The sequence below is a fragment of the Sylvia atricapilla genome, chromosome 4, assembly GCF_009819655.1.
Source record: "Sylvia atricapilla isolate bSylAtr1 chromosome 4, bSylAtr1.pri, whole genome shotgun sequence".
NCBI lineage: Eukaryota > Metazoa > Chordata > Aves > Passeriformes > Sylviidae > Sylvia > Sylvia atricapilla.
Window position 1 is genome coordinate 10,212,271 of NC_089143.1, and position 14,710 is coordinate 10,226,980.

The following is a 14,710-nucleotide window of genomic DNA, read 5'->3' on the forward strand; positions in this document are numbered from 1 at the left end:
AATTGTATCTGTAGCACTGTCTAATGGTTAAGGAAGAACATCCACCAAGACTTTATGAAGTGAAAAAGTAATGAAGGATGGCAAAAAGGAACCAAATCCCTCCCTGCCAATTTTGTTTCACACTTAGCCTAAGATGGCTAGAACAAAACTCAGCTAGTAAAAGGGGAAAAACACCACAAAGAAACACACTGATACCCCACCACTCCTATTGCACTCCTTGTGTCTGATATGAGATCTACAACATCAGATGTCAAGGGAAGTGAAAGCAAGGGTGAATAGGGAGGAAAATTATTCCTGTCTGTATACACAAACACAGAAGATTGGGAAAATGCAAAAGGAATGCATGGGCTTAGGAGATACAGGAAATGAATCCTAATTATGGGCATTGGAAAGCACGTTTTCTTGCTCACAGCTCTTTAACTGACTACTACTTAGTTTTCAACAATCCAGGCAACTTAGAAAATACTCTGGATGCACCATAACATTTGGAAGGATGTGGTTTCACAAGATCTGCATCCCAATCCCTGCTTCAACAAAGATGTCATGAACTGAGCAGCATGCCTGGGGCTAAATCCACCACAAAAATTCTCTCACTCCTTGGTATAGGGTACTCATTTAAAGACACAGCTCCTCAAAACCAAAGTCTAAATTTCCAATAGAAGATTTTCTGTAAAGGGGAACTTTGTGGTTTGGTCTTGGTTTTGTATGTTTTGGTTTTGGGGTTTTTTTTGCATATACTGAGGCAGCTAAAAAAGCCAAGCAGTTTGGTACTTAATTCAGAGCTAAATCTGATAATGGATCAGAAATGAGATACCTGCCTACTGATTTCCCCTGGGGGACTTTATGTTAAATATTCTTGCTGAAGCTCTGGTTAGCCATTTATTTATTTGTCAACTTCTTCCCTAATCTCCCTAACCTACAAGTCACTTCTTCTGCTCCACTACCGGCCCTCTAACAGGCGGGAACAAGTATTCTTTGTGGCCATTTTAGAAACTGAATCAGGAGCTCATTCAAAGATGTAACCATGTAACCATGGACAACATTATATTGGCCAGCTGCGTGGCATTCTCAAGGGAATGAGCGAGAAGCACTCAGTAAAACCAACTCTTCAACCAGCAGCCCTGAAAAGCAAAAACAGCAGTGGAAAGAGTAGGTGGCTGGTGAACACACAAATACTTAGGAAATTATTCTGTATGTCTGTATCACAATTTAGCACATTCTCAATTGGGTTAACACATTGTGGGTTATTTCTGGTTTGTTTGGCTGTTTGTTTGAACTATATTTTAACCCATATTCTTTAAAGTAACTCCATCAGTAAGTTTTAAAAAATTACATGCTATCAGGATTTTATTTATATTACAACCTTACAAAGTGTTTTGCAGATAGAATGGAAAAAACAACAAAGGAAAAAGCTTTCCAAGCCAGCACTTGCTTGAACACAACCTCACTGGAGCTATTGCCAGCCTCAAAACTGCAGGTTTTCCACACAAAACTCATTCATCATTCCCGTTCAATAAGGAAAAATAATTGCAGTGGTGTCTGTTTTCTAGTACCCACAATAAAGCATGTATTCAGGACACAGCAGAGTCAAGCCTAGTTCTCCCCCTCATCTAAAGATGTTCAATCCCATATTTGTCCTCTAGCTAGTCACTTACAAACTATTTTCCATAACAAAGGAACAAAGGTACAGGAGAAGGGAAGAAAGACTAAGGTTCAGTGGTCTATAAAGAGAATATAAAAGAGACAGTCTAATAGTTCTGGTATTTGCAAAAAACCCCAACCCAAACCAAACAAAAAACGCACAAACAAACAAATAACAACCCCCCCCCCCCCCAACAAAACAAAACAACAACAATAAAAAACCCCAAAACAAAACAAAAACCACCCACCAAAACAAAACAAAAAACCCCCCACAAAACCAAGTCACTTCAAAAGCTATTTGTACCTGTTACCCTGAGACTGGGTAGGAAAAATTTAAATGCCCCTCTTTCCACAAACTGTTTTATGAATCTTTTTCCAGTTCCATTTGCTACAGCAATGACAACCTGGGAGAATTCCTAAAGAACTTATACCCTCAAAGTTCAGTGAGTCTGAGGTGAAAGAAAAGACATATCAGAGGATTCTGTTGCTCAAAAACTCAGGGTGAGGAGACAGACTTAGATGGGAAATTACAACATACTATCTCCAAGACTGATCATACAGAGCAGTATTGCAGAGCTGCTACCACCTGGTACATTCAGACCTTGCCTTAAATAATTACAGACATTTTACTAAACTGTTCAAGGTCAGCACACAACTGATGAATTCTCAAATTCTGCTTGTATTTCATGTTCAAATATCAATACACATTTTATATATATTTTAATACATTTCCAGACTTCAATCTATAATAAAGTAATTCCCGTATTTTAATACCTGGATGAAATGAACCAGATATAACACTGCACACTAGGTACAGTAGGTATTTTTAGCTTTATCTCCACCATGCCTTCGAGGTCTGTAGATTGCTGCTAAGGCACCATGAAAAAAAGAAAAACAAATCTAATGCTCATATGCTTACACTTCCTGTACAAGAGCCTGCACAGCTGTTAAGTGAATTCTTAAAAGTGTACAAATCCAAAAGGATGCTTATTGCCTCCAGGATGCAGGACAGTTGACAAACAGCAGCAATAGAGGAGATCTAGGAGATGAAAATCTGCAGAAGGATTCAAAACTCACTGTCCCAGTAAACAACCATTCGAGCTAATGCTGGTTACAAATGACACATAGGAGTATGATGGGAACAGTATTACAGCTGACTAGCTCTGATTCTTGAATCTGAATGATCTGTCTGCAACTCAAACCAAACCTTGGTCAAAGATCTGGTTCTAAACTTGGAATTCAGCTCTATAATAACACCAAATTAATGTGACAGCAGCTCTCCTCTAAGTGAATCACATAATGATCCAAATTATGTCATAATGACAAAGACCTGATCTAAATGCTTTTTTCCTTCTACTATATGACAAGGGAAAGATTGATACAAATGAAGCAGTAGAGCTGCTTCTGTTACTTCATCGTTTTAGGGCTTGTAACTGGGCAGTAAGTTACAGCGGAGCATAGAAGTATGGTAACTGTAACTTCTAGAAGAAGGTTTTTTAAAAGGACTTTTTCAGGAGCACAGTTTATTTGTAAAGGAAGTAACAGGTCTTTCATATGTGAAAAATGGCTCTTTGAAAACTATGTAGATGAAAATGTTGGTATGTTTTTTTTTTCTTTGAGTCAACATATAAGAATCCATATTTTATACTACAAAGGAAAAACATTTATTAAGTTCCTAATATCAGAAAAACTCCAGGTGTTAGGCAGAATTATGTAGTCTGTCCAAGAGCTTATACATTCTTAATAAATGAAGTGAATAAAACATGGCTTGACTACAGTCTCCCCATAAGACAGAGATACAGATAACAATCCAAAGCAAGTTCCTGCATTGCCATTAGTTACGTATTAAATTGTACTGACACTGAACTCAAAATTTACCTAAATTTATTTAAAAGCATGTAAGTAAACATTAGCATGAATTAGAAGACAATAACAGAAATGCAAAACCCACTAGATGCTATACATGATTAAGCACATATTTTAAGATATTTGCAATTTACTAAGTTAAAATCCTTTGTGCATTTTCTCTAGTATACAACTGTCTGCAAAAAACCTAAAAAAAGAAGATTTTCTAAAACCTCCTAAATAAATACCTGCAGTTCTCCAGCCCTACAATGTAATAAATTAGTTTTGTCATATGCACATTATTCTCTTACAATTAAGACCACACGTAGTATTTTCAATTTACACATTTATTGTTTAAAATTTCACAGGTTTTTTTCCTACAGTGATTCCCTTGCTGTGAAGAGAATATTCTAACTGGAGAAACGCTGCACATAAAACTTTCCCATCACAAATATATGTTGCTGAAATGGAAGGTGATGTTACACCTGTATCATATCCAATGACATAGCTATTTAAAAATTCACATCTGAATGTAATTTAAAATGGGATCTCTTCACAGGTATTTTACTTACAACTACATAGCTGTTGCAGCATGGTGAGACTGCTGTTGTGATGCAGCAGTATGTAGGATTTCTTTTTCCCAGTAATTCTAGTATTTTGACATGTGGTGATAAAAGCAAATACACTGTGTTCACTTCTAAGCAATTCTACTCTCCTTCTTTTCCTTGAATTTTTAAAGGTCATATACACAATAAACAGTTAGTATTTATATTATGGACTACTTTGCCTTTCCACTAAATTGATTCTTCTCCCAAGGAATGAAAAACACTAAACTGCTATAAGTAGATCGATCTGTCCTTAATAACCTCTATTAAACAGTGTACCCTTTTAAGTAGCCACACTTTCTGAAATGCCACATCAGGGCAAAGCTATCTTGACAGCGAGAAAGCAAACATAAAATTTGCTGAAATGGTAAGCTATTATGCACTACATGAACTACAAAGCAAGAAAAATACTTTTAGTGGAGAATGACTGACATGCAGTAAACGAAATAAAACAATTTAACTGATATTTTACAAGAAAGGTTATTAACTTGCCTAATTTACAACAACTGGTAAGCAACTTTCATCCAAGTACAAGTTTTACAGTTTCATCTTCAGTAACGATGTCTAAGAAAAGAACACCAAAACATCTTCACAGATGCAATAGAAACATTTTTTCTTTTTATGCCAGATGCACAGTTTAATACAATCAAATGGGATACTGCAATCACTTTAAAGCACAAATTGATTGACTTTCAATAGATGTAATTTTTTTCTTTGATTTATAGGTAAGTATTTTTTACAGTTTATTCTCTGTCTTCTAAAGACAAACATGGAAACACAAGGTGAGAATCAGAAAAAGCTTACATGTTCATAATCTTCTCTTAACTGACATAACTAAACAATCACTATAACTTCAAAATAATGCAGAAAGCATTCTGTAACATTACCATGTAATGAGCAGTACCTTGTTCACAGCAGCATGTACCAGCACACTGCTTAAAACACAGGTACATCCATGTTCGTGCTTTATCCCTACTGATTGCCTTTTAAAAAGGTCCTAGTAAATACACAGAATCTGATTATAATTAATATTTTGTTTCTGATTCACAATATTGATTCACAATAGCTGCTAGGTTTCTGAAGCATTTTAGTTCAGAACAAAGGCTAGCCTATATATGCATGCTAACTACAAACATGAAATAAAAACATATTTCTCACAATACAAAAGTAATAATTAACCTGCACGAACTGCTGTCCGATTCATTTTCTTCTTCACTTGCTCTATCATCTGTTTCTTGTCTGCCAAGCCATCGTGCACCTCCACAGTCTTCTGCTGAGAATTCAAATGCAGGGATTTCTGAGGTGGATGCCATTGGCCAAAGAGGCGAATTCTGGAAATCTTGTTGGCTGGACCTTCTGTAACCAACTGATGTTAAAGGTAAGTTACCTGAATCCAAAAACTTCGTGCCACCAGTTGTTACATTTTGTCCTCTATTCCAGAAGTCTGCCTGATGGTTTTCAATTGCAGAGTTAGGGGCTGATGCCTGATGACCAAACCACCTCCATCTGATTTTTAAAATCTGCTTCACGTCAAACTCTTTACGAGAACCAGACATTCTTAGTGAAAGCTAGCGATCGTCTAGGCAACAGGGTAAGAAGCAGCACACATAAAAGGAGATTTGTGCACCCAACCAAGACAAGAGAAACACATGCTCTGCCTGTCTGTGGCAAGCAGATTTTCTACAGAAGGAGGGGAAAAAGCATTGCAATCACAAAAAAAAGGCTTCTTTAACGGTTTGTCATTGGAATATAAACAAAAGGCAATAGACAGTGAAAAACGCTGACATAAAAGAGGAGGTGAAACAATCACCTCCATCAGGAAAAATGCTAATCACTTCACACTAAAAGCTCCGAGGCTGTTTCTGATGCTGCCTCTGACCATTAGGTTTTAAAAACACTAAACAATATTCATCAAAGCCCTTTCAAGAGCTAAATACCACCCCCTTTGCATAAACCACAAATGACAGCAAAGGCAATTCCTATACTGCAGCTTACAATCTGTTTCTTATTCTGTTAACTCTTGCAATTACAGAGGGGAAAAAACTGGAAAAATCAAATTAAATTCCTTCTACACTGCTAAAAAATAAATTTACAAATAATTAAAACCAACCCAAAGATAACTGATTATGCTGGGGAGAAGCTGAACTGTAAATAATTCTTTTTCTCATTACAGGACATGAACTAACTTAAAAAGGACAAGAACAGCCTCAGAAGGCTCAAGGGACTAGTAGTGGAGGCTATAAAGCCTTTCATCTTGATGCGCTTTGATTAAAATCTAGGTCTGCAGTAACTGAAAATTTCTATCTGAAATGAGCTAATGGTTTCCATTCACTTATACTTCACTAAAACAGAAAGCAAGAAAAAGCCAATCGGTCATTGCAAGATACCAGACAAGCCCCTGCAAAATTAACAATACAAGATGACCACTCAAAAAGCTTCTTTCTAATCCTAGACTATCAGCTGTTCCACATCATGTCAGAAGTACCGTGACGGAACAGCAAAAAAGAGAGGTGCATACTTTTGAGACAGAATTCCCCCTAGGAATTTACTTAACACCTTAAAATATCCAGCAAAAGTTTTTACGCAAATGAGGAATAGAAAGCCTAAAGCACAAAATACAGAATGAACAATTTACAGTTCCCATGAAAACCAACCTATTTCCTCTTTGACATGAAGCTAGTTAGGTATAAAATGCTGAGATTAATTTCAGTCACATGGAAATTGTAATAACAATTTTAGAACAAAAAAGAGGCACTGGATTTTATCAGTCTTTGATACAGAGATCTACATTTTCAAACTTTACACCTTATTTAGTCTGTTCAACTCTCCAGGATACATATGCAACAAATTTACAAGAAGTGTTTCTTTACTACCCTACGGTTTTCATCAAAAGTGAAAGCCAGTCTCTCTCAGATGAACACGATGAACTCCAAACTATGGAATCTTGTAATTAGGATACCTGCAGTATTCTTTAAAACAGGCTGCATGCAGAGTCCACATGAAAACTTAAACAGTGTCAAATTTTACCACCCTAACCCCACGCTGCTTCAAACTCAGTGCCAGGAGAATATCACGCTATTTTCTGAGGAAACACAATGCTGAAAGTGCTAATTTTAACCTGGAAAGCTCACCTGTCATTGCCCAGAGTGCAGTCATTTATCTAAGTGCTTCTCACAAAGGCTAGCAAAAGCTCATTTCTATAGGAGCTGCATTCCAGCTGTTTCCACAGAGATGCATTTCAGAGTGTGCATCTTGCCGGCATCCTGGCCTACCAGAAGCCAAATACTGAGACCTTTGCCGCATATCCAAAAAAAAGCTGAAGATGCATCAGATGTAAGATGATTAAGCAGGTAAATCTATAAAGCCCTTATCATCTTTCCAGGGGATTTAATTTAAACACAGATATACAGAGAAATATTCAGGAAAGGATTAATGTTTTAATATATTAGCATGAAAATTGTGTGGATGTTTAACTGAAATGATATGACATGCAGCCCCTGTTCATCTTGTATGTATATAGCTAATTATTAAATGCTTAACTGTAGTGGTCAAATACCATCATTTGTGTAACTGCAAGTTGAGTGAAACTGGAGTAAGGCTTCAAGAAGTAAAAAAAATGGCATATTTTTATTTATCCTCTCCTTTTGTTTTGTATTGGTGCCGGGTGTTCTTCAAGGGTGAAGAAATAGGATAAGTAACTGGTGTATTTATCATTCATCAAACCACTAATATTTTAATTATTCATTTAACTATAAAAAGTAAGCTTTAAATACCTTTATTTCTGCTGGTATGGTAAATCCATTATACATCAGGAGTGACCTGGATTTTCATTCTTGTATAACAGACTCATTTAAAATTCAAACTGTCCCAGTACAAGTCTACTAAGACAGTGGCAGATTTGCGATTCTAGTGCTTTTTCAGCACTTTTCATTGATTTACTGGCAAAACCAGCCCAATTACTGCTTTTCTTTGGCTGTGAAGCTATGGGCTCAAACAGAGATTAGGAAACAAAATGTGCTGTAGTTTTAACAGACCATACCACAAGACTGTTTTCTTTTCTCTTTAGTTTTTCTAGATTAAAGAAACTCTCACTCCTCTACACATTCTCAAAATTACAGTTCTAAGAGTGACTGCATAAATATCTAAAATATTTCTCTGTTTCATAGGAACATTTGTATTATAGATGACAAGATAAGACAAGTGCCATTTAATTCTTCAGTTTAAATTGACAGTATTCCTCAGAAATAACTGAGGGCCTCTTGTTCTGGACAATCTTTGTTATTATGAATAAAGTGATATCTTTTATCAGATCCCCAGCCAGGAGTTAAAAGATTTTTGAGATCTCAAACAATGGACTGTCAGGACTTCCACTGACTAGGATCACCCAGACTTCATCGTTGACATCTCATCTGGTGATGTGGGCTCACAAACCCAAATGCCCACCCTCTATGGCCTTCCATCATACATCCTTCTAAGGCACTAACATATTTCTGAGAAACCTGATAAAATCCATCTTAGTCAAGCACAGTACACACAGACTTGGCAAGGATTCTGAAGTATCTTTTCATCTAGAAGGGCAGAAGTTCATATTTATTGACAAAACAACAGTGTTTATATCCATTTTTTCTGACCTTGAGGCATTGTTGCAGTTTCTATTTTCTGGTGAATCAAAATAACATTTCAAATATAAGTACACTGTCACCTTTGAGAACATAATTCTGTTCATATTAATGAGGTTGTGTAAGGTTATTGTGAAAACAACTTGGAGAACTCTGATTTTTAATTGAACAGACTGATATTCCTTCAAGTGGAACACCTGAACATTTTAAGCACATAATTTCTCTCAAGTGAAGGGCTTCACAAAGCTACAAATCCCTGCAGTTAGCAGTGGGGGACAGTTTCCCAGATTCTGGCTTGTGAACAAAACTATACATCTAAATAAATGCTGTTTCTTAAATCTGTAAATAGGTAACACCAAGAACACAGCCTGACAGCTTTAGAAATTGCCCTTTTCAAAATCTTCAGACAGTTTATCTGCACAGAGATAAAAACCTTTTTTTTACTAATCAAAAAAAAATTACTACACTGATATTCTCTGATCTATTATACATTTATTCAAACAAGAGTTATAGATAGATTGCAATCGAGCATAAACTAGATAAATTTAAACTATTTTAGTCTAAAGATACTTCTACTGTGTATCTTGAGAGAAGGTGTGCTTCATATTTATCGTGTATCTCTGGGAAATATGGAAATATTATTATTTAAATAATAATCACAGTGCATTTGTTGATTGTTATTTTTCATTTTTCTTACCAAAGGAAATTAATCAAGTTTTCAAATAAACATACATGTATAGGGAATTCCTTTTTTGAGGCACTTTTGAGATTTAAATTTCAACACTGCTTTTCATGGTAACATTTTTTTCTGTCTCTACTATGATTTGGCTCCAAAATTTTTCACCACTCAACTTCAAGGCAATTCAGATATAATATTTTCAAGGTATTTAGTGTGTCAAATGAATTTTAAAAGGGGTCATAAAAGATCAGTTAGTCCAGAGAAGATATTAATGATCATTTTAAGTGCCAATTAAGAATGTAAATGTCAAAATAATTACATAAAGTCTTTGTTATGACTACACAACCTGTTTTCTGAAAAAATACTGCTTAAAAAAGCATTAAATATAAAAAGATAAGTTTTAGACATAAGTAGACTCATTAAGATGTGAAAAAGTAATACCAACAGTGTTTAGTGATCCTAGATGTGTATTTGAAAACATAAGAAAGGTTCACTGACCACAAGATGTTCATCAATCAACCAAATACATACTTACACCATTAAAAGGCATTCAAACTCCAACACCTTTTGAACTGGAATTTCCAAACTTTAAGATATTAATTTGAGGCATTAAAACAACTACTCGAAGAAAACTGCTATAGATGAACTTCAAACTCCAACTCTGCTTATAACTACTCTTATGTTAGAAGAAGTGTTAAGTATTTACTTTCTTTTCTCTTCCCTATTCCTGTGCTCCAGATGCAAAGTTACAGAAATATCTCAACAAAGATGTCAGGAAGATTGCTATAATAATGCTTCATGATTCTATAAAACAATAATTGCTTCCTATCCCGAAGTTTCGTATAAATGCAAACACTTCTGGTTTACAGTTTTGTGAAAAGTGCCTTACATTAGCACCTATGGAACAATTCATTCAGGAGAAAGAGAGGAAAATATCATACAGCTACTGACTTTATGTACTTAAATTCATTGTTCTGACTGGCAGAAATGAGCTGTAGCCAAATTACTGGTACTTCATCCCAACTTTCTGCCACTTTGCATTGTACATTTCCCTCCGAACATGAGGGAGCAGTCAGTTTAACAGCAGCACGAAAAGTCCTGTACAGAACAACAGCCTGGTTTGCAGTTTATTTTATTCAGCTAAGAGTGGGGTGGGGAACAAGAGATTTCCACATGTAATACAAGACTACACTGTTAGATCCAAACTCAAATATCTTACTGGTTCACAAACAACAGAAGTTGTGATTCAAGATGCTTGTATTTCTTTAAGATTAAAACAATAATATTGCTTTATTCAATTCATGCTGAAGTATCATCAGGGACTGCACCACCTACAAGTAAAGCCATAGTGAAGAGCTATTCCTAAGTAAACAGCACAGTAAGCTTATTCACTCTCAAAAAATGAGCACACCGATCCATCAGGTCAGATGCTGGGTTTAGGTTAAAACTTACTTGTAATACAAAATGGACAACACTGTGAACGGGCAGTCTCTCAAAACAGAGAACCAGTTTTCTGCACTAAAAGGGTCAAGTAGCAACACACAAAGTGAAGACAAGCAAAAGATTCCCAGTTCATCCACTCCAGGAATACTGGTAGCACCAGTTCTAGTGGAAACAAGATAGTCATCAATCCAGAGACAGTAATAGTCCAGCACAAATCATGTCCTTTAGAAATGTCACTGTTAAGCATGAGTGGTGACAAAAACACTTTCTGCAGACATTTAAAGATGTCCTGCTGAAAGTAAAACCATTCTTTAGAACCAGTTTAGGAAGGTATTGCCTAATAAAGTTACAAAAGACCATAAAGGACATACTGGAAGTGTGAGGCAAATCAAAACAAAATAACAAGGAGACAGTCTCCTTTTAGAGGCAGATCTGCTGGGCAAACTAAAGACAATATTTTAATATTTTTCCAAGACAGCAGCAGTGTTATTTCACCATGAACTATTCATATTGACTCAAAAACTCACAGAAAACTGGGTAAAGGATAACACTCTCAACATTGTCAACAGCAGAGTGGATGTTTATTTGGTAAAAAATTACCAATATTCACAGTTCTATATTAGGCAGCATATAAAAATCCACCAGGTTATGATACATTAAAAAACAGTGAAGAAGCAGATTTGCAAGTGATTAGATAATGCAACATAGTACCCGATGCCAGACTACACAAACTTCTAAGAGAAATACATAGAGGTTTGTGGGCGAAAAGCTTACACTGTATTTAAATGTCAAACGATGCAATGCCACAGCTCCTGAAGCAAAGCATTTCAAGACACTGACTTGAGCATTCTAAACTAATCATTTAACACCAAAGAACACCTGAAGAGACTTACTTCTCTCTCAGTGAGGACTTCTGTTTAATTAGCAGCTTCAGTTAAGCCCACCCCCCAATTGAAACTTTAACTTGTATAAGAGATAATATATGACGATATCATATCTTATTACATATTTATAAAACAAGTGGTGCCATATCATCTGGAATTCCTTGTGTGCAGTCGATCATTGCAATTCAAAAGTAGTGTTGCAGAAAATGGTGTGGGGGTGGGCGGATCCCCGGCTGCTCTGCCCTGGAGGGAGCCAAGCTGAGGAGTCAAGGAAGAATTTTGCAACTTCACCCTGAGCCCCTAAGACAAAGACAAACCTCCTAGCCACGGCGACCTGTCTGGAGACCCACAAGCCCCATCGGGATTTTATGTAGATCTGTTACAATTGATTGGTTCTGTACCCTTTTCCTCCCACCCTGGTGTCCCATAAAAACCCCTGGGTTTCCTCTGGTCGGCAGAGGTTCCTCGTCCCTGCATCCCTTTCGCTGGTACCCTCTCAATAAAGTACCACCTGCGGAAATTCCATATGAGACCTCTCTCTCTCTCACCACGGCCGGCTAAAAGAGGGGCTAACTCGCAAGGGCATGAGCTAAGAGCACTGAGCTGAAATCACTGAAAGCTGAAATCACTGAGCTGAAAAATCACTGCTCTGCCCGCTGCTGAGAAGCCCCTCTGTCCAGCTGAGGAGCGCCCTGACCCCCCAAGGAGCTGTTTCTAGCGAAACTTCCTTTGGGGTGGCTGTGGCTCTCTGGGTCCCAAGTGGCGGATCCCATCCACCAGCTGGAATAAAACAGGGTTTACAGAAAGGCAACACACATGATCAAAGTATAAAACCAACAATCCCCACACTAAAAGGCAGAAGGCTTTATAAGAATCATATCAAAATTTATAAGTATCAAGATTAATGTTTATGAGAACCATAATGTCTCATAAATATGAAAAACAACTTCTACTTTAGAATCAGTGTTGGACTTATTTTTAGAACCCGATTGTGCATAACACTGCAGACGTCAAACAGAACTTCTCATAAAAGTCCTCTCAATATAAAGATTTCTACCACCATTGCCCACCTGGAGCTGAATCTCAGTAGAGGTATCATAGGTAACGTGAAGGACTTGCATATGTACACAGGTAACAAAGGATGTCTAGGGAATGTCTTCTGTACATGGGCCTGCTGCTGAATGGAGCAGGGCCCTGGTGACATGGGATATGGGAAAGGCTGAGGTATTGAATGTCCTCAGTCCTTACTAATATCAGCCTTCAGAACTTGATGAAGTTCAACAAAGGGAAGTGTAAAATCCTGCACCTGGGAAGGAACAACCCCACACTGTGGGGAACACAGCAGGACAGCAACTTGCAGGAAAGGACCTGCTGGTGGCCAAGCTGCACATGAACCAGTAGTATGCCCTTGCAGCAAAGAAGGCTAATGGCCCTCTGGCCTGCATTAGCAGTGCAGCCTGCAAGTGAAGGTACTGACCCTGCCCCTCTACTCAGCAGTATGAGATATGATCACACTTAAGAGGAAGTGCAAAAAAGTCCATTAAAATGAGGAATGGCCTGGAGCTCTTCTGTCTGATGAAAGTCTGAGAGGGTTGGGACTGTTTAGCCTAGAGAAGACTCATGAGGGTCTCATCAACGTGCATAAATATCTGAAAGGAAGGTTCAAAGAAAATTATCGACAGGGAACCCCTAAAATATGGGAAGCCTGGACAGAGCAATGCAGATCAAACCAATATGGTTAACATTATGTTCTGCCTTTATTCTATCTCAAATGGCGGGTTATATACACTTTGGTATGGTTTACAATTACAGGTCATAAGAAAAACGCAAACAAACATTGTTTCTCTTATTCTTAAGGTGGCTAAAATGTTCACACTACAAACTATACCTATTAACACCTAGAAACCCACTATCCCATGTGCACACCTTAACATAATTTCTACACAGGCTTCACAGGCCTGAATTTGGGGCCCAGGCTGGAGTAGCTCAAACCTTAATCCAAATATAAATCATGTCCTCCCTCTCTAAGAAATTCTGCAACAGAAAATGCAGCAAAAGTTCTTTCAGTGACAGGACAAGAATCAATAGGAAACAACTAAAACACAACATCTAAACATGAGGAAAAAACTTTTCACTGTGAGGATGACTGACTACAGGTTGCTCAGAAGGATTGTGGGGTCTACATCCTTAGAGATGTTCAAAAGCTGTCTGGGCAACTTGCTCTTGGTGACCCCACTTGAGGAGAGAACACAAAGCCTTGTATTATATGCTTTTATTACAAGCATTGTAACTTGATGATAAATTTTTCATGCTTCAATAAGCTTCCCAAAGTTGTAAAAACAAGATGACTAAATTGGAGATGTTAATTAAAGGCTTCCATTGATTTTACTAGTGACTTGGCTCAAGGATGTATTACCAGGAAAAAAAAATGCAGAACAAATCGCAGTATATTTAACTATCCTCTTCACTCTAAAACAAAACTAGTCTACTGCCTGGATCAATGTTGCTAAAAATAGTATGTATCTGAGGCACATAAGGAAAAAGACCTTTTAATTCTATACTTGGATACTATTAAACCTCAGGTTAAGCTATGCATCAAGTCACCATGTATTCCTAACCACAATCAGAAAACTGGTTGCTTAGGTTCTTTATTCTGTCTCCACAGTTTCATGTGAAAGTAATCTCATATTCCCCAGTATGGTTTATTTTACAAACTCTTCTGATGATAACTACAGTTCTTCTGCATGTCTCACCTCCTGTAGTCTCCCTTACCCTACATGTACACATCCCTCCCTACCAAGCACCAGAACAGGCAGGACAAGCAAATTCTTTGCCATATTCAGACTGAGAACAGACAGGCTCATCAGCTGGCAGGTCAAACAGTTTTATTTCATTGGCCTTTCCTACCTACCTGTATTTTCAAAACCTTTCAGGAATTTAAATGCAACAAGGGCTCCATTCTGTCAGAGTTTGACTGAAATTGGCAAGTAGACA

General features: G+C 37.3%; 1 protein-coding gene across 4 annotated transcripts in view; it reads right to left on the reverse strand.

Annotated features, from left to right (window-relative positions):
* KLHL5 (kelch like family member 5) overlaps nucleotides 1–14,710 on the reverse strand; it is a 51,441-nt gene that overhangs the window by 30,130 nt on the left and 6,601 nt on the right. Inside the window, exon 1 of one of the 4 annotated variants that reach the window (XM_066317111.1) lies at nucleotides 5,271–5,662. The exons of the other annotated variants lie outside the window; for them this stretch is intronic. Within the exon in view, the coding sequence (XP_066173208.1) occupies nucleotides 5,271–5,647 (377 nt within the window). The 5' untranslated portion in view covers nucleotides 5,648–5,662. Of the gene's footprint in view, nucleotides 1–5,270; nucleotides 5,663–14,710 lie in introns of those variants that run through there. 4 annotated transcript variants of the gene reach the window in all.